Consider the following 21,608-nt stretch of genomic DNA (forward strand, 5'->3'; position numbering starts at 1 on the left):
CGAGTGGATCTCCAGCCTGCCAGCGGCGATCGTTCGCTGGCAGGCTGGAGATGCGATTTTTTTAACCCCTAACAGGTATATTAGACGCTGTTTTGATAACAGCGTCTAATATACCTGCTACCTGGTCCTCTGGTGGTCCCCTTTGTTTGGATCGACCACCAGAGGACACAGGTAGCTCAGTAATATGTTGCACCAAGCACCACTACACTACACTACACCCCCCCCCCCCCCCCCCCGTCACTTATTTTTTAAATCAAGTCGTTTTTATTGAAACAATAAATACAGAGTGTTACAACTAACAATTCGTTGTTTTTTCTTTCTTGCTTTATCCACCGTGTGGATTCAGAGTACAACAGTAACCGTACCAATAACGACACACAGTTTATCCAATATCAGTGCATAATGTGTATACATGCTAAAACATAGATTTGAAACAAAGAATTATAAATATCTAATCCCCCCCAAAACCCTCCCCCCCCCCCCCCCACCTTGCCTTAACGCTCCCCTCCCTGATAACTAGTCTTGATCTTGACGAGCCTATATAACCACATGAGTGTGAGATAACCAATCACTTCACAATTTATCAAACTTTTGCGGACATCCTCTCATCACATACACCCCTTTTTCAAGTATCATCATGTCATTCACCTTCCGTTCAAACTCACTCAGTGTAGGCGGACTTCCCTGGATCCACCTCATAGCAATCAGTTTCCTGGCCACATATAGCAACCTCCCCACAGCTACCTTGACCGGTTCAGTCCCTCCAATCTCAGACACATATCCCAGTACACACACCCTTTGGGTCCTTTTGGCTTTTCAATGTCATTCTGCTATTAATCATATTTCTTACCTCCTCCCAATAATTACCAATTACTGGGCAAGACCACAGCATATGTAACAAATCCGCCCCATCTTCCATACATTTTGGACACCTGTCATCAATTCTTACTCCAACCTTTTTTTTTAGAAACACCGGTGTTTTGTACACTCTATGTATAATAAATAGCTGGGATAGTTTGCCCTGTTCGCTCAAGGACTCCTTGGGGACCCCTTCCAATATATCTTCCCACTTGTCTTTAGACATAACCCCCACGTCAGCCTCCCATTTTTTCATTCTTGAGAGCGGAAACCCCTCCAGGAATTTTCCCAGTAAAAGAGCGTACACCTGTGATATCAGCCCTCTTCCCCCCCCCCCCAGTCGGGAGAACAAGCTTATGAACCACCTCCATTTGAGCTATCACACATCCTTTCCGCAGTGTGACCTCAAGGGCATGCTTCATTTGGAGATATTTATAAAACCACCCCCTAGGAACATTAAATTCCTGCTGCAGGTTTTTTTTTTAAATCAAATCGTTTTTATTGAACAATAAATACATAGTAAAACATAGAACAATACGTTGTATTTTCCTTTCTTTGCATTATCCACCGTGTGGAATCAGTGAACAACAGTAATCATAGAGATACCAGCACACAGTTTTATCACGTATCTGTACATTACGTGTACATATGCTAAAACAAGCATTTTAGACATAGAATTACCAATATCTTACCCTTCCCAACATCCCTCCCCCCCTAGCCCTGCCCTAACCCCCCCAACCCTGCCCTAACCCCCCCAACCCTAACAACTGGTCTTGACCATTACGAGCCTATATAACCACATGGGTATGAGATAGCCATTCACTCCACATTTTATCAAACTTCTGAGGACACCCTCTCTTCACATACACCCCTTTTTCAAATATCATCATGTCATGCACCTTCCGTTCAAACTCACTCAGTGTAGGCGGACTTCCCTGGATCCACCTCATAGCAATCAGTTTCCTGGCCACATATAGCAATCTCCCCACAGCTACCTTAACCAGTTCAGTCCCTCCAATCTCAGACACATACCCCAGAATACACACCTTAGGATCTTTTTGAATTCCCAATGTCAGTTTGCTATTAATCATATTCCTAACCTCCTCCCAATAATTACCAACTACCGGACAAGACCACAGCATATGCAACAAGTCTGCACCATCTTCCATACACTTTGGACACTTGTCATCACTTCTTACTCCTATCTTTTTCAGGAACACCGGTGTTTTGTACACTCTATGTATAATAAATAGTTGGGACAGTTTGCCCTGTTCACTCAAGGACACCTTGGGGACCCCTTCCAATATATCTTCCCACTTATCCTTAGACATATCTCCCACGTCAGCCTCCCATTTTTTCATTCTTGAAAGCGGATATCCCTCTAAGAATTTTTCCATTAGAAGAGCGTACACCTGCGATATTAACCCTCTTTTCCCTCCACCTGTCGGAAGAACAAGCTTATGAACCACCTCCATTTGAGCTATCTCACATCCTTTCCGCAACGTGACCTCAAGGGCATGCCTTATTTGAAGATATTTATAGAACCACTCCCTAGGGATATTAAATTCCTGCTGCAGGTTTTGAAATGACTTACATATCTTGTCCTTAATTAATTGTCCAATTCTCGTCACTCCATAAGTTTCCCAGTTCCTAAGTCCTGGTATGGCAAATAGTTCTGGCAACAAGTGGTTCTTTCCAATAGGAGAAAGTTCACTAATACCCCCCACTCCTCTTAGCAGCTTCACTTTTGCCCACACTTTTTTCATAAGTTCAATAAGAGGAAGTTTTTCCCTCCCTGCATGCATTCCTGAGCCTTCCAGAATGCCCATGAGGTCACGACTGCCCAGCCAATGCTGCAATATCTGCCCCGTCATGTCCGGTGCCTGTAGATCAATCCATCCCTTAAAATGCTGACATTGGGAAGCCAAAAAATAAATCCATGCGTTAGGGACAGCTAGGCCCCCTTCCGACTTAGAATACTGTAATGTCTCCAGTTTGATCCTAGCCTGTCCATACTTCCAAGTAAGATCTCTAAATATAGAGTGAATTTTCTTGAATCTATCCAGAGGGATCCAAACTGGAGCATTATTCAGTATATATAGCAACTGGGGCATCATAACCATTTTTAAAAGGTTAACTCTACCTACCACCGAAAGAAAGAGTCTACACCATGACCTCACTTTAAGCCTAAAGGTAGCCAGCAATGGGGACAGATTAATCCTGCTGCAGGTTTTAAAATGACTTACATATCTTGTCCTTGATTAATTGGACAATTCTCGTCACTCCATAAGTTTCCCAATTCCTAAGTCCTGGTATGGCAAAAAATTCGGGCAACAGATGATTCTTTCCAATAGGGGAAAGTTCACTAATTCCACCTACACCTCTTAGCTGCTTCACCTTTGCCCAAACTTTTTTCATAAGTTCAATAAGAGGGAGTTTTTCTCTCCCAGCATGCATTCCTGAGCCTTCCAGAATGCCCACGAGGTCCCTACTGCCCAACCAATGTTGCAATATCTGCCCTGTCATATCTGGAGCTTGCAAATCAATCCATCCCTTGAAGTGTTGACATTGGGAAGCCAGAAAGTAAATCCATGCATTAGGGACAGCCAGGCCCCCTTCCGACTTAGTATATTGCAATGTCTCCAGTTTAATCCTAGCCTGCCCATATTTCCAAGTAAGATCCCTAAATATAGAATGAATTTTCTTGAATCTATCCTGGGGGATCCATACGGGAGCATTATTCAGTACATACAGCAACTGGGGCATCATAACCATTTTTAAAAGGCTAACTCTACCTACCACCGAAAGAAAGAGTCTACACCATGACCTTACTTTAAGCCTGAAAATAGCTAGCAATGGGGATAGATTAAGGTCTTCAAAATCCGATAGTCTCGGTGTTATATATAGTCCCAGATATTTAAATTTATCCACCCATGGCACCAGGCTATCTGCTTGTCTGCCTGACAAGGCCTGCCCATCTATTGGCATCAAAGAGGATTTTTGCCAATTTATCTGAAGTCCAGAGAAGCTACCAAATCTGTCAATCAATGCCATGGCCGCATCCAGGGACGCACCAGTATCGCCCATAAAAAGTAGAGTATCATCAGCGTACATAGCCACTTTATTGTGCAGCCCACCATATCTAAACCCCACTATATTTGTTGATAAGCGAATATGCGCCGCAAGCGGTTCTATTGCGAGAGCAAACAATAAGGGCGACAATGGGCATCCCTGTCTGGTGCCCCTGGCAAGAGCGAAACAATCTGACAACCCTCCATTAGCTCTGATTCTCGCCTTAGGACTAGAGTATAGGACCTTTAACCACTGAATGAACCGTGCTCCAAAACCCATATTTTTCAAGACCCCCCACAAGTAACTCCACTCCACACTATCGAACGCCTTAGCGGCGTCAAGAGCAAGCAAGGCCCTGTCTCCACAGTTATCCGCCGGAATATTTAAGCTAGCATACAGCCTACGGAGATTAATAGCCGTCGATTTCCCAGGCATAAAACCCGTCTGGTCCGGGTGAACTATAGTCAGAATTACTTTGGACAGCCTGTTCGCCAACACCTTCGCCAGGAGCTTAACATCAGCTGTGAGAAGCGAAATTGGTCTGTAGGAATCCGGTATTTTAGGATCCTTCCCAGGTTTAGGTATAACCACTATTATAGCTTCCCGCATCGAATGTGGTAACGAACCTGCCTCCAATGAGTGCTCAAGCACCTTAAGTAATTCAGGAAGTAATATCCCCTGCAGCTTTTTATATACCTCTACTGGGAGGCCATCAGCTCCAGGCGCCTTACCATTCGCCATACCCCCAAGCGCAGCTTCCAGTTCCTCCAGTGAAATCGGCTCTTCCAGCCTTACTCTATCCTCCTCTGACAGCCTCGATAACTGTGCCTCCCCTAGAAATTCATTAAGAGCCTCCTCAGAACTAGAGCCAGTGGAAGCATATAGAGATACATAAAAGCTTTTTAGAATATCTAATATTCCTTTCGTATCCTGGCTACTATTCCCTCTGCCATCTCTTAGTTCCTGAATACAAGAGGAGCCTCTCTGAGCCTGTGATACCACCGACAACAGATGACCCACCTTCTCACCTTCTTCAAAGGATCTCTGACAATAGAAACTTCTTTCTTTCTGCGGCCTGCACTAAATGACACCTCAGCTGCTCATGAGCAACCGCCAGCGCCTCTCTATTAATCAGGGTGGGGGATCTACCAAACTCTCTCTCCGCCTCAGCCACCAGTACATGCGCCTTAACATCTGCCTCCCTAGACCTAGATTTATGCTTATTAATTTCTTTCATCAAGACTCCCCTCAGAAATGCTTTCATGGCGTCCCAAACACCCGGTACCGAGGCCGTCCCTGTATTGATAGCAAAAAACTCCTTAATTTCAAGAGAGATCCCGGACAGATCACCCAGCACATTTAGCCAATGTGAGTTACACTTCCACAGCCTCGGTCCCTGTCTGAGCACCCCCAGGCACAAGTCTATCTGCACCAAAGAATGGTCAGACAGCGACCGAGGATGATAGACAACCTCCCTAACCAGTGGCAGCATTATATCATTAACAAGGGCCAGATCAATACGTGATAGCGAATGATGCGTGGCTGATCTGCACGAGTATTCACGCTTATCAGGGTTACGCAATCTCCATACATCATGCACACCAATTTCACACATAATATTTCTGAGAGCCGCGCTCCCCGGTAAACCACCTGCTCCTTCCACCCGGCATCTATCTAGGGAGTCATTCAGCGTGCAATTAAAGTCCCCAACCAATAGCCACGGCAGCCCAGGGAAGTCCGCCACAAAGTCCATGATCTCTCTTATCAATGGGGATGCAAATGGTGGGGGCACGTACACAGACACCAGCACCACCTGTATTCCGTCCACCTTACACACAACACACACATATCTACCATCCGCATCCACACATTCCTGCATATGTTCATACCTAATGCTACTATGCACAATCATGCTTACACCTCTAGAGTGAGAAGAATGAGTTGAATGTAACGCATATGTCACCCAATTTTTACTCATCCAGTGTAGATTTTCTCCAATCAGATGCGTTTCCTGAAGACAACATATAGCCGGCTGAAACCGCCCCAAGTACTGAAAAACACACTGTCTCTTTCGTGCATCTGCCATTCCTCTCACATTCCAGCTTAAAACTCTAATCACCTGTGACATGGTAGAACTTCAGACCATACTTGGATCTCACATCCCACTCCAACTTCCTCAGCTCATATTTCAAGACCTTATCTCTTCCCCCCAACTCCCTACCCAACCTCCCGCCCCCTTCCCCCCCTTTCCCAATCAAATTCCTATACCTGGGGAACATTTTCCCTATGATATCAACCTCACACATTAAAACTGGGCCATCTGAGAGCAACTTACCCCCCAACATATAATAATCATAGCAGATTATAACAACATCCCTCAGGTAGAGAATCCTCTCCGCATCTGAGAAGTCCATTTTACTCTCAGCAACCTACTCCCTCCACAGGATCTACCTCGTGGTAGCATTACATAATACACTTCTTAACTGGTGCAACCTTAGAGTGCAAATAAAAATTGAACATAAGAAACTATATCTTAGCCTCCTTCAAGTGTTCAGGGCCCCACTTCTCAATTGTCGCTCGTGGACGTCCAGCCACTGCGCCGCCTCCTCCGGATCTTCAAAAAATCTGGTGGATCCCAATGCCACCACACGCAGTTTAGCAGGAAACAACATAGCATATTAAACTTGTAGACTTCTCAGCCTTTTCTTTATGTCCATAAATCTGCTTCTCCTCCGCTGCACTTCATTGGAATAATCCGGAAATATGGACACTTTCACCCCATTCAGGACCATCTCCTCATTGTCCCTCGATTGCCGCAGGATAGTGTCCCGGTCTTTAAAGTGCAGGATCTTCGCCAGTATAGGGCGAGGTGGTCTGCCTGGCGGAAGCGGCCGCATGGGGACTCTGTGCGCCCGCTCCACCGCATACAGGGAAGATAGACCTTTCTCATTAAATAGCTGATGCAACCATTTCTCCACAAACTCTGTAGCGTTATCTCCCTCCGACTTTTCTGGCATTCCCACAATCCGCAGGTTGTTCCTTCTGGACCTGTTCTCCAGATCGTCAGTTTTAGCATATAAAGCAGCTATGTCCTTAGCAGTTGTTTTTGCCGCCATTTGCAGAGGCCGAACCTCATCTTCTATAGTAGACACCCTCTTCTCCAATTCAGAGGTGCGTTCAGATATCTTGTGTAGGTCGTGCCTAATTATAGACACATCTGACCTCAGGCTACCAACTTGTACAGAGAGCACCTTCAGGGTACTGTTACAGCTGGCCACAGCAGCCATAATATCTTTTAACGTGGGCTCTTCATTAGCCGCATCTTTGGGGCCTACCGTGCTTTTGGCTGGACGTGCAGGGGTTAATGGCGGCCACTCCGCTGCATCCAGGGTCTCCCCCTCCAGGGATCCGTCCTCTTGTTCAGAGGAATTATGCACGTCTGTCTCCTTCTCCTCTGCCCAGTCTCCCACACCGCTATCAGCGCGGGCAAACTTGCTTAACTTTGCGGCCGCACTCTGGCTCAGTTTGGACTGGGAGGCCGGCCCCTCTTCCTCCTCGGCGCCATGCTGGCTCACCTCCGGCCTATCGTATCGCGGCCCTTTGTTGGATTTTCGCGGCATGTCGGAGCTTTCAAAATCACCCCCGCACTCTCCGGTCTTCACTCACCCACCAGGTAAGAAAGATTACTCGAAATAGACGTAGCTACCACACTTATAATCAGGATGCCGGCAGGAGCTGTGAGCGGTGCGTCCTCCATGCGCTCTCAGGCCACGCCCCCCCCCCCCCTGTCACTTATTAACCCCTTGATCACACCTGATCACCCCATATAGACTCCCTGATCACCCCCCTGTAAGGCTCCATTCAGACGTCCGTATGATTTTTACGGATCCACTGATACATGGATCGGATCCGCAAAACACATACGGACGTCTGAATGGAGCCTTACAGGGGGGGATCAATGACGGGGGTGATCACCCCGTATACACTCCCTGATCACCCCCCTGTAAGGCTGCATTCAGATGTCCGTATGTTTTTTACGGATCCACTGATACATGGATCGGATCCGCAAAACACATACGGACATCTGAATGGAGCCTTATAGGGGGGTGATCAATGACAGGGGGGTGATCACCCCATATAGACTCCCTGATCACCCCCCTGTCATTGATCACCCCCCTGTAAGGCTGCATTCAGAGGTCCGTATGTTTTTTATGGATACATGGATCGGATCCGCAAAACACATACGGACATCTGAATGAAGCCTTATAGGGGGGTGATCAATGACAGGGGGGTGATCACCCCATATAGACTCCCTGGTTACCCCCCTGTCATTGATCACCCCCCTGTCATTGATCTCCCCCCTGTAAGGCTCCATTCAGATATTTTTTTGGCCCAAGTTAGCAGAAATTATTATTTTTTTTTCTTACAAAGTTTCATATTCCACTAACTTGTGCCAAAAAATAAATCTCACATGAACTCACCATACCCCTCACGGAATGCAAAGGCGTAAAAATTTTTAGACATTTATATTCCAGACTTCTTCTCACGCTTTAGGGCCCCTAGAATGCCAGGGCAGTATAAATACCCCACATGTGACCCCATTTCGGAAAGAAGACACCCCAAGATATTCGCTGAGGGGCATAATGAGTCCATGAAAGATTTAAATTTTTGTCCCAAGTTAGCGGAAAGGGGGACTTTGTGAGGAAAAAAAAATCGCCATGCCCCTCATTGAATACCTTGGGGTGTCTTCTTTCCAAAATGGGGTCACATGTGGGGTATTTATACTGCCCTGGCTTTTTAGGGGCCCTAAAGCGTGAGAAGAAGTCTGGGATCCAAATGTCTAAAAATGCCCTCATAAAAGGAATGTGGGCCCCTTTGCGCATCTAGGCTGCAAAAAAGTGTCACACATCTGGTATCGCCGTACTCAGGAGAAGTTGGGGAATGTGTTTTGGGGTGTCATTTTACATATACCCATGCTGGGTGAGATAAATATCTTGGTCAAATGCCAACTTTGTATAAAAAATGGGAAAAGTTGTCTTTTGCCGAGATATTTCTCTCACCCAGCATGAGTATATGTAAAAAGACACCCTAAAACACATTGCCCAACTTCTCCTGAGTACCGTAATACCACATGTGTGACACTTTTTTGCAGCCTAGGTGGGCAAAGGGGCCCACATTCCAAAGAGCACCTTTCGGATTTCACAGGTCATTTACCTACTTACCACACATTAGGGCCCCTAGAATGCCAGGGCAGTATAACTACCCCACAAGTGACCCCATTTTGGAAAGAAGACACCCCAAGGTATTCCGTGAGGGGCATGGCGAGTTCCTAGAATTTTTTATTTTTTGTCACAAGTTAGCGGAAAATGATGATTTTTTTTATTTTTTTTTTCCCTTACAAAGTCTCATATTCCACTAACTTGTGACAAAAAATAAAAACTTCCATGAACTCACTATGCCCATCAGCGAATACCTTGGGGTGTCTTCTTTCCAAAATGGGGTCACTTGTGGGGTAGTTATACTGCCCTGGGATTCTAGGGGCCCTAATGTGTGGTAAGTAGTTTGAAATCAAAATCTGTAAAAAATGGCCGGTGAAATCCGAAAGGTGCTCTTTGGAATGTGGGCCCCTTTGCCCACCTAGGTTGCAAAAAAAGTGTCACACATGTGGTATCTCCGTACTCAGGAGAAGTTGGGCAATGTGTTTTGGGGTGTCTTTTTACATATACCCATGCTGGGTGAGAGAAATATCTTGGCAAAAGACAACTTTGTATAAAAAAATGGGAAAAGTTGTCTTTTGGCAAGATATTTCTCTCACCCAGCATGGGTATATGTAAAATGACACCCCAAAACACATTGCCCAACTTCTCCTGAGTACGGAGATACCACATGTGTGACACTTTTTTGCAGCCTAGGTGGGCAAAGGGGCCCACATTCCAAAGAGCACCTTTCGGATTTCACCGGCCATTTTTTACAGATTTTGATTTCAAACTACTTACCACACATTAGGGCCCCTAGAATGCCAGGGCAGTATAACTACCCCACAAGTGACCCCATTTTGGAAAGAAGACACCCCAAGGTATTCGCTGATGGGCATAGTGAGTTCATAGAAGTTTTTATTTTTTGTCACAAGTTAGTGGAATATGAGACTTTGTAAGAAAAAAAAATATATAAAAAAATCATCATTTTCCGCTAACTTGTGACAAAAAATAAAAAGTTCTATGAACTCACTATGCCCATCAGCAAATACCTTAGGGTGTCTACTTTCCGAAATGGGGTATTGTGGGGTGTTTGTACTGTCTGGCCATTGTAGAACCTCAGGAAACATGACAGGTGCTCAGAAAGTCAGAGCTGCTTCAAAAAGCGGAAATTCACATTTTTGTACCATAGTTTGTAAACGCTATAACTTTTACCCAAACCATTTTTTTTTTTTACCCAAACATTTTTTTTTTATCAAAGACATGTAGAACAATAAATTTAGAGAAAAATTTATATATGGATGTCGTTTTCTTTGCAAAATTTTACAACTGAAAGTGAAAAATGTCATTTTTATGCAAAAAAAAGGTAAAATTTTGATTAATAACAAAAAAAGTAAAAATGTCAGCAGCAATGAAATACCACCAAATGAAAGCTCTATTAGTGAGAAGAAAAGGAGGTAAAATTAATTTAGGTGGTAAGTTGCATGACCGAGCAATAAACGGTGAAAGTAGTGTAGGTCAGAAGTATAAAAAGTGGCCTGGTCATTAAGGGTGTTTAAGCTAAGGGGGCTGAGGTGGTTAAGGAGGTTTGGCGCAGTGGGGGAAGGGGGGGGGGGTCACTGTTAAAGGGGAGGGACCCTGTGCAGGTAAATGTTAAGGGGGTGGGCTGCTGTGGAGGTCACTGTTAAGGGGTAGATCGCTGTGGAGGGTCACTTAAAGAGTGCAGGCCATTGTGGAGGTCAGTGTTAAGGGGCACGGTACTGTGGATGTCGCTGTTAAGGGGGAGGGTTGCTGTAGAGGTCACTGTTAAGGGGATAGGCGCTGTGGAGGTCACAGTTAAGGTGGCGGGGTACTGTGAAGGTCAATGTTGAGGGAGCAGGTCACTGTTAAGCAGGTGGGTGCTGTAGAGCTTACTTTCAAGTAGAGTTGTTGCGATACCAAATTTTTGATTCGGTTTCGATACCATGAAAAAGTATTGCGATACTCGATACCATTCGATACCACGCGAAAAAAATAAACAAAAAAAGCCACGTGCATTCCTCATTTTTAAAAATGGCGAATCGCGCAGTTTTTATTTTATTTTTTCTGTTCCGGCATTCACCACCTAGATTTTTTTTTAATATTTTAATAGTTTGGACTTTTCTGACGTGGCGATGTAATATGTTTATTTATATATTTTATATGTGAAATTGGGAAAAGGGGGGTGATTTATACTTCATATTTTAGTGTTTTTTTTTTTTTCACTTTTTATTTAATAACTATTTCCCCCCTTAGGGGCTAGAACCTGGGATCTTTCATCCCTTTTCCTATTCACCCTGATAGATCTCTATCAGGGTGAATAGGACTCCACACTGTCCCTGCTGCTCTGTGCTTTGTGCACACAGCATCAGGGATGTTACCATGGCAACCAGGGCTTCTGTAGCGTCCTGGCTGCCATGGTAACCGATCGGAGCCCCAGGCTTACACAGCTGGGGCTCCGATCAGAAGCTGCCACTGCACCACCAATGAGGGGGAGTGGAGAGGTCCCTGTGGCCACTGCCACCAATGATTTTAATACTGGAGGGTTGAGAGGGGCCGGCGCACTGTGCCACCAATGATTTTAATGGGATGGGGGGATTGAGGGGGGGGGGGGCACACTGCACCACCAATGATTTTACCCCTTTATACAGGAGGCGGGTACTAGCAGATCAGCGGCAGTTAACTGCCGCTGATCGCAGCTCCCTGTCAGGGGCAGGGTGCCGGCAATGCGATTCTGCTGACGGCACCCGCCTCCTGTATGAGTTAAAGACTGACTACTGTATATGAGTCCAGACTTTCACTATTAGGCCACACAGAGCGGCGCCCAGCGATGTCTCAGCACTCACCATTTAGTCCTGGGCGCCGCTCCGTTCGCCCGCAGTGCCCCATTACTGTCTCCTCTCCTGCTCCACATGCTGCTGATTACTATCGGAGCGATGGGAGGAGACATCAGCTTCACTAGTGGGCGTTCCTTCTCACTGGCTGTAGCGCTGTCCAATCGCAGCGCAGGGAAAAGGAACGCCCACTAGTGAAGCTGATGTCTCCTCCCATCGCTCCGATAGTAATCCTATCATTGGTGGCGCAGTGCGCCCGCCCCTCTCTTCTCATTGCCGCCCCTCCTCCGCCCCTCTCTTCTCATTGCCGCCCCTCTCTTCTCATTGGTGGCAGCGGCAGCAGCACAGGGGGAGGGAGGACAGCTTCCTTCTCCCCGTGCTGCTGAGAGAGAACATGAGCGCGCCGATAGCAGCGCGCTCATGTTCAGAGATACTAGACTGCGCAGAAGCGCAGCCCAGTATCGAAAAAACGGAAATCCCGGTATCGTATCGATACCGGGACAAAAGTATCGATTGGGTATCGAAATTTCGATACCCGCAACAACCCTACTTTCAAGGGGGTGTGCCACTGTGGAGGTCACTTTTAAGGGACTGCCACTGTATAGGTCATTGTAAAGGGGGCAGGGCACTGTGGAGGTCAGTGTTAAGAGGCGGGCTGCTGTGGAGGTCACTATTAAGGGTACGGCAAACTTTGGAGGTCACTGGTAAGGGGGCAAGGTGCTGTGGATGTCATTGTTAAGAGGGCAAGCCGCTGTGAAGGTCACTGTTAAGGGCCCCGACGGAAATAGTCGAGCCAGCGCCCAGGTATTTTCGGCGGCCCCGTATAAATGAATGGAGGGCGGCTGCGCATGCGCAGTACGCCCTCCACCACTTTCGGGACGCCATTTAAGAGATAGTTGCGGATCCAAGCGATGAGACCCGCACCTATCGGACAATGAGGGCATATCCCAGCGATATGCCCCATTGTCTCAGATGAGACCACCCCTTTAAAGCAGAGAGATATGTCTACCATGACTAGAGTTTTTGGTGCCGTTTTTTGCCATTTTTAAACACTTTGTATCTTATAGCACTATAGATGAGTCTTCTCCATTGTTATTTTACGAAAATCCCAAAATTGTGTGTATCCGTGGATCCCGGCAGCAGCTCAGTGCATGGTATAATGGATCTATCTGTGATTTGGGATCAGCACAGTTACAGCCTCACGAGTCTCCGTGATGTGACCACATGGCCTATTGGTGATCACATCTATCTTATCACACTCCTTATTTCTAGATGGCGGGGCTGATTGGCTCCATTTAGAATGATTAATGTCCCTGTTTTGACAATTGCCATTAATTAGGCTAATGTGCGACAACGATAGGTTTCTGGATTAATCAAGGCTCAGATTAAGGTCACGCTATCCCAGCAGGAACAGGCTAATAGTTTAATTAATTGGATGATGATTATGGCAAAATTAAAGGAAAAGCTTTACATAACCAGCAAATAATATACATCTACACACACACATACATTCTGATGCTATTTTCAATCTCCTGTAATTGGGTGAATAGATTAGAGCTAGTGCTTTTATTTTTCAGATTAAACATATGTTTTAATGAATTTATTAATTTTTTGTTAATTTCCATGTCACTATCTACTATGCTATTGTGGCTCTCTGGACACTGAGCCCCATAACAGGCTGACACATCCTGTTCTGGAGATATCTCTTCTCAGCAGTCATCTCATTATCATTACAGACAGGATTACAATTACAGACAACATTTCTATATATATACGGATCCAGCATTCACACAGTTGACAACCACAGCTCAACTTTTCCCTTATCCTGCACAATGAGGTTGTTTTAGCGGCATGTACATGCTTTTGTGCAAGCCCCATTTAGAATTAACGGTTTCTCCGTGACCAGAACCTCCTTTTGGTATATGCAGGCTGGGTGCAAGGCTAAAAAATGTCACTAACTCCAGCGCCAAGATCCCTTCTCCTCCACTTTCGGTCCTCAATGGACCAGAAGACTGCACGTCACTGCTGCTGACCAATCAGTGGATGATGTGTGCAGGCATGGCCCCTGGTCGCCGCCACAGCAGAGGCTTCTGATTGGGCCTTACACTCAACCTGCACATGTGAAAAGGGGTTCCTAGTCTTGAACCGCTTTAACTAGTCCGTCTGAGCGATTAGGGGCACCTGTGACTATACCCGTATAGGAAACATCGACCCACGCACCCTTCCTCACTTCCTGGACTCATCTGAAAGGCTCTGTTCCCACTTGCCATTTTTAATGTTTATTGTGCGGTAATTTACTGCAGTGGCCTAACCTGCCATTCACACATTTCTTGGAAACCTCAGACACAATATAGTAAAGTCCCCTTTACACGACTATGTAATTGATTTGATCGAGCAAAGAACGAGCAGTTATTCGATTTGTTAAAGGGGTTGTCCATGGGTCGTGTCTGTCATTGCAGCTTAGCTCCATTGAAGTAAATAGAGCAGAGCTATAATACCACACACAACCCGTGGACATCTTTTTCTAGACCTTTAACATTCGATCGACAATCCTTTATCATGCAATCGTGTAATAGATCATTAGTCAGGCAAACTGTTGCATTTCCACCCGCTGTGGAATCGTCTGTGCTGTGTGTTTACATTTGTGGAGTTCTGGAGACAGAACGATGATTTAGGGGTCTGCTCGTTTCCAGGGCTTACGACCACCCTGCAATCCAGCAGCTGTGGTCGTGCCTGCACGCTATAGGAAAAGGTGCCGACCTTTCTGGTGCCTGGGACCGTTTGAATGCCTTTCCTGTAGTGAGCAAGAATGACCAACGCTGGAACTCGCACATATATCGGGAATGGAGCCCCGTAAGGTGGTGGCTGGAGGACCCCAGTCCGGCCACCACCAACCCGGCTTCCCATAGAAGTGAATGGGAGCATACTGTGCATGACCGGCCACTGCTCCCATTCACTTCTATGGACCCAACAGAAATAGCCGAGCCAGCTCGGCGGCCCTATAGATAATGAATGGAGGGTGCACTGCGCATGTGCAGCCACCCTCCATTCATTTTCTCAGGGCTTCTTTCTCAATATAGGTGCAGGGCCCAGCAGTGGGACCCGCACCTATCACGCAATGGGGGCATATCCTAGCGATATGCCCCCATTGTCTCAGATGAGACAACCCCATTAGCTTGATCTACATCAGGGATCAGCAACCTCCGGCACTCCAGCTGTTCTGAAACTACAACCTCCAGCATGCTCCATTCACTTGTATAGGAGATACAAGAACAGCCAAGCAAGTGTGAATTCTGGGAATTGTAGTTTCACAGCAGCTGGAGTGCCGAAGGTTGCTGATCCCTGATCTACACGACAAATGGCATTTGCTGAAGTGAGACAACCCCATTAGCACCTCACTGTCTTCCTGCATGATAAGAGCTGTGCTGCATGCTTAGGGGTGTGTACATTTATAAGCAACCAACAGAATTATGAATGCAGCTCTGAACTGTAATATAGGCCGCAAGTCCGTCTCAGTGCAAGAGAAGTAATGTAATAGACTTACAGAGTAAAGCCTCATGCACATGACCGTGTCCGTGTTGCGGTCTGCAAACTACGGATCTGCAAAATACATTGACTTCAATAGGTCTGTGGTCCGCATTTTGCAGACATATTCTATCATTTGAGGAGCAGACACAGTGGATGCGGAAAGCTCATGGGGGGGCCCGTGTCTTTTCCACAGCCACATGTCTGTTCCACAAAAAGATAGAACATGTGCGATGTACTTGGCCACAAAATGCAGACCACGGACCCATTGAAGTCAATGGGTCCACAAAAAATGCGGGTGCAACGCGGACGCTATCTCCGTATTTTGTGGATCTGCAATTTGCAGACTGCAAAATATATACAGTCGTGTGCATGAGGCCATACTCGTGTATTTCTCTATGTTGCATCAGTATCAGCTATATGCTGTATATTCCATAGTGAATGAGGATATTGTTAGAAAAAAAAATCATTTTTTTAGCTTTTTTTTTTTCTTGGTTATAATAGATTTCTGTTTTTGTAACACCTGTGTGAATTGCCATCTAGAGTTCAGCTAAGTGCGGTGGTAATTGTCACAGTGACCCAGTATCCGCCAGCGTACAGACAGAGCAGCGCGATCGTCTATAATGAGGCCTTTGACAACGCAGGAAGGATAATTCGGTCTTTATGACCCTGCCCAGCTGCGTACACAAAGCTCTTCTCTTCATATAATCAGACTGTAATAATCTCCAGGGTCCCTGTCAATTACCTTTTGGAATAAAAAAAAATGTGATTTTCTAAACAGTATATTATAGCTGCTCTTTATTAAAGGGAATGTGTCATCAGATAAAGACCTATTGTTTGAATCAAGTTTTATGTTAAAGGGCTATTCCCATCTCAGACAATGGGGGAATATCGCAGGGATATGCCCCCATTGTCTTATAGGTGCGGGTCCCACAATTGGGACCCGCACCTATATCGAGAACAAAGCCCTGAAAGTGGTAGATGGCGCAATCGCCCTCCATTCATTTTCTATGGGGCCACTAAAAATAGCCGAGCGCTGGCTCGGCTATTTCCTTCGGGCCCCTAGAAGTGAACGGGACCGGTGGCCGATGCTCAGTGCCCCCCCATTCACTTCTATAGAAAATAAATGGAGGGCAAGTGCGCCCTCCACCACTTTCGGGGCTTCGTTCTCGTGGAACCCGCAACTATAAGACAATGGGGGCATATCCTAGCGATATGCCCCCATTGTCTGAGATGAGGCAACCTCTTTAAACATATTTTTTGAGAATGTTTTGGTGCTTTATTTTCATTTTCCATGTTTATATCTATATTAAAAATTAAAAAAAAAGGAAATCCTGCAGTTTTCACACTGGTCATTAGACTAAAAGGGGTTTTCTGAGACTTAAATACTGATGACCTATCCTCTGGATTGCCGCCGGTCAGCTGTGTGAGAAGGCAGCGGCGCTCGCAGTAGCTTCTCGCTGCTTTCCCTAGGCCAAGTGACAACACGTTGATCAGCCACATGGCCTAGGAGCAGCTTGGCCCCATAGAAGTGAAGTTCAGCCTCTATACAATGGACGACGCTGAGCTTGGTGAGCAAGGAGAAGGCCATGGCGCTCACAGGAGCACCAGTGTCTTCTCAAACAGCTGATTGGCGGGGGTCCTGGGTTATCAGTATTAAAATCTCAGAAAAGCATTTTAAGCTATGTCAAAACGTCCTGTTCTTTGAGAGCAGCCACACGGGCCATAGTCACAATGAACAGGAGGGGACCTCATTGACTTCTATGGGAGAGTTTTCTAGACATGCTCTGTAACTATTGTGAATAGTGGATCCTGTGTAACCTATAAATTCTGTCTATGATCATTATATGATGGCTACTGAATACATAACAGGAAGTCTTGACATATTGTTAGGTCTAGCGGTCTGTGTAAAGAATAGGGACATGGACAATTAAAACAAAAATCATCAAAGATTCTAGAAAAACATGTTTAACCCAAAAAATGTAATTTAAACAATAGGTTATTTTCTCATGACTCCTTCGGTGTCGGGGGGCAGCCAATGGCAGGTGGTGATGGGGAAGAGCCTCTCTAGCGTCACCCGCGATGCTAGGGAGCCCCATCCCCGGCTGCCACCCCTCCCCCCGAGACCGGATGTTTTCATCTGTGCACGGGCAAAAGCAGCGGCAGCTGTGCGGGGAACAGGAGCGGCGCGGGGAACTAGGTAAATAGAACCAGTGGAGGGGGCCCGGGCGTATGAGGGGGCATTTGCAGATTCGGATTACCCCTTTAAATATCTGGTACTTACTGAAAACCATGCAGTTTCTGTGGTGCAGTGGTGGTCCTACCCACTGCTGAACCAATACCATTACATGTGACGCAGGTTTGGTGTATGGTCATGGAAGTAAATTCCTTGTAGGATAATTTTGCCTCAACATCTTAATTCTGCAGATTAAAGGAGAAAACGCATTCATTATGGGCTCATCTTCTGAGCGAGCAGAGCAAGTATCGGAATCCAATATTCGACTTACGTTCCTTGAAGACCCAACCAGTTCTGGAACCAAACAACGTCTTCTTCAACTTCAAGTAAGCTCCTTTTTTTTTTCCGTCCATATGTCACATTCCACGTAATTATTACATGGATATCATCTGTGTCCCTCTTCACTATACGCAGGTTTTGGAGGAACATGTATCACCAGTTTGACCTGATGCTGCACCCCAGGCAGTCCTTCCCCAATCTTCTCGTGAAGATATCTTCTGAAAACAAGGAATTGGAGGATGAACTGAAACAACTTCAGCTGGTAAGGGTCATGTCATTCTAGATCCCTGTTCTTGTAAGGCTAGGGCTCAGTGGTAAGTTCTGGTGACACGATTACCCCATTGGTACCATTATTGATTACTACAGTCTTTCCCTACTAGGGGAAAAGTCATGGGTGACTTGTGAAACTCGCAAAAATTCTTACCGTGTTGGATTTTTTTCAGTTGTTGCACAATCTAGCAAAGCTGGGTGACCAAGGTTAAAATTCTGCAATTTTTAGGTGACTTTTTAACCCTTGTCTTTGCAGACAGTGATATTCCTGTATATTGTGTGTACAATTTGCGCAACTACTGTAAGGAAAAAGCTTCTGAGTCTGTCTGTCTGTCTATCTGTCTATCTCTGTCTGTCTATCTCTGTCTGTCTATCTCTGTCTGTCTATCTCTGTCTGTCTATCTCTGTCTGTCTATCTCTGTCTGTCTATCTCTGTCTGTCTATCTCTGTCTGTCTATCTCTGTCTGTCTATCTCTGGCTGTCTATCTCTGTCTGTCTATCTCTGGCTGTCTATCTCTGTCTGTCTATCTCTGTCTGTCTATCTCTGTCTGTCTGTCTGTCTATCTCTGTCTGTCTGTCTATCTCTGTCTGTCTGTGTCTGTCTATCTAATATCTGTCTCACCAGGTTTCAGACTTCAAAATCCAGTTTTGTGACAACGCCATTGCTACTTTTTTTAGTCACATCTGGCGATTTTATGCTGTCCTCACCATTTTACCTAAAAGTGGCCATGGGGGGCCCTGGAACATTTATCATTAATTACACTATAAGCTAGTGTAAAGAATATCTGAAATCTATGGCAGCTCAGAGATGCCGTACATTTTCGTCTAGTGCACAGACTGTCGGAGAAGGCATTTAATTGATTACGAGGCCTGCTCGTTGTCCAAAATTAAGTCTTTTTGGTGGTGCAGGGCCCTTCAAGACTGTCGTAGCGCCTCTGGTTTCATAAATCGGAGCCTTTTTTTTTTTTATACATGAATGTTAATTTGTTTTTAATAATCTACTTTTTATTGTGTTCTTTTTAATGTTCTTATGTAGAAAATCAGTAACCTTACAAAAGAAGGAGAATATGCCGGCATCAGCTCCCCTACCACCCATGTGTCTCCCAAGCAAAAGGACTCTTCAGGTTACAAGAAGGAAAACGTTCTTCACCCCCTGCAGGACCCTAAACAAATCCTAGAGGGCAGTACAGCTGAAGACAACCGCTATACTGACTACTCAGAGGAGATCACCAAAGCTGAGCCCTCCATTGTCAGCCTGGAGTTCGGAGTTGCAAAAATGAGAGTTAGTTAAAGTACAACTACGTTGAAAATGCCTCGTGTACGTGACGCCTATAGGGTGCAGGGAGCGCCTCTGTCTTGCTTATGACGTAGCATGGAAAGTGATTGTCTATGTGAGAATGAGAGGAAGAAGGTAGGAAAAGTGTAGGGTGAATGGTAGGAACCTGTGAGCAGGTCATTGAGGGCTCGTTATAGGATGATGATGCTGCTACTATACAGGAATGGTATACTGTATACGGTAGGGCTCAAATGTTGCTTGAAATTTCAGACAAGTGAACTATTACACGTGTAGATAATAAAGCTGTTGGTTCTAGAGAGACACTTTAATGTAAAATATATGTTCTATTTAACCAAGTTCTCCTACTTATTTTTGTGGAGCCATTTTGAGGGCCCCTGGCAAGTACCTCTGGAGTGTGTTTCACTTGTCCGGCTAGAGTATATTTTATATCCGCGTTATGTCGTTTTAACGGTAACATAAGTGCATTCACTTGTCAAGAAGGGTAACTTTATAACATGTCTGTAATATAGTATACATATATAGGCTAGAAGTCGTCTTCACACAGTCCATCATCATTCATGGAGACCACTGCTGTGTACCTGGAAAACATTAACGTGGCTGGCCCATCTCGCTCCTTGGTGGCATATCGCTAGCATATGCAACCATTGTCCGGTAGGTGCGGGTTCCACCTCTGAGACCCCCACCTATCTCTAAAAAGGGCCCCGGAAAGTAAAGGAGAGCCCACCGCATGCTCTTCATTTACTTCTAAAGGAGCGAGCGCACTCAGCTATTTCCCGAATTACCAGAGAAGTGCATTGAGAGAGCACCGCGCAAGCGCGGCCACCTCCCCATTCACCTCTATGGCAGTTCTGAAATAAGCCAAGCCAACGCTCTGCTAATTGTGGCACTCCCATAGAGGTGAATGGATGGTGGCTGAGCTTGCGCAGTGCGCTCTCGTTCATTTTGGGGCCCCTGTTTTACAGATAGATGTGGGTCCCAGTGGTGGGACCCGCACCCATCGAACTGGTGACATATGCCACCAAAGTGCGAGGTGAGCCAACCCCATTACAGATGTTTCAGTTTTTGTAAGCCAGAAGTCTTACAAGGTACAATGTCTACATTTCTTCTGGCTCGTCTGTAGGATTAAGGTCAGTACGTAATCTAAAAGTCCTCTAACTCTAGCATATCGAGACACAGCAAGACCTTCCTAAAAAAGATCAAGCCTCTAAATGTCTCATGAGGACAATTCCCATCTGTCTGGACCCCTTCTCTAAGCCAGAACAGAAAGCCACTATGTAAGCTCCCGCTCTGGCTTGTTAAAAGGGTCCCCTGACTATATGCTGTTGGGAAGCCCCTGCAGTGCTACCACTGGGGAAATAAAGCATTACAGGGTGCCCATCAAAATCAATGAGCTGTCCATGTGACTCATGGACGTGTCAGGTCCTCCAGAGAGAAGGACGCTCTTTATAACTAATCTCTGCTTTGGCTTATAGAGGAGAGTCACAAACTATTAGGATATGTGAACATGTATCTATAAGGGTACTTTCACACTAGCGTTTTTCTTTTCCGGCATAGAGTTCCGTCCTGGGGGCTCAATACCGGAAAAGAACTGATCAGGCATATCCCCATACATTCTGAATGGAGAGTAATCCGTTCAGGATGCATCAGGATGTCTTCAGTTCAGTCTTTTTGACTGATCAGGACAAAGATGAAACCGCAGCATGCTACGGTTTTATCTCCAGCCAAAAAAACTGAAGAGTTGCCATTTTTTTTCCATAGGAATGTATTCGTGCCGGATCCGGCATTCAAAATACCGGAATGCCGGATCAGACCGAAAAAAAGGTGAAAAAATAAATGCCAGATCCGTTTTTCCGGATGACACCGGAAAGATGGATCCGGTATTGCAATGCATTTTTCAGACTGATCAGTCTTACAAATGCCATCAGTTGACATACGTTTTGCCAGATCCGCCAGGCAGTTCCGGCGACGGAACTGCTTGCCGGATCACTCTGCCACAAGTGTGAAAGTAGCCTAACACAGACAAC

The 21,608-nt window shown here is 45.7% G+C and overlaps 1 protein-coding gene across 1 annotated transcript in view; it reads left to right on the forward strand.

Moving 5' to 3' along the window:
* The window catches only part of MTMR6 (myotubularin related protein 6), a 92,458-nt gene extending 71,261 nt beyond the window's left edge, over positions 1 to 21,197 (forward strand). Inside the window, exons 12-14 of the mRNA XM_040426192.1 lie at positions 17,930 to 18,064; positions 18,153 to 18,279; positions 19,324 to 21,197. Coding sequence (XP_040282126.1) covers positions 17,930 to 18,064; positions 18,153 to 18,279; positions 19,324 to 19,578 — 517 coding nt within the window. The 3' untranslated portion in view covers positions 19,579 to 21,197. The remainder of the gene's footprint in view (positions 1 to 17,929; positions 18,065 to 18,152; positions 18,280 to 19,323) is intronic.
* Positions 21,198 to 21,608: the final 411 nt, after the last annotated feature.

Source organism: Bufo bufo, chromosome 3 (assembly GCF_905171765.1).
Source record: "Bufo bufo chromosome 3, aBufBuf1.1, whole genome shotgun sequence".
Lineage (NCBI taxonomy): Eukaryota > Metazoa > Chordata > Amphibia > Anura > Bufonidae > Bufo > Bufo bufo.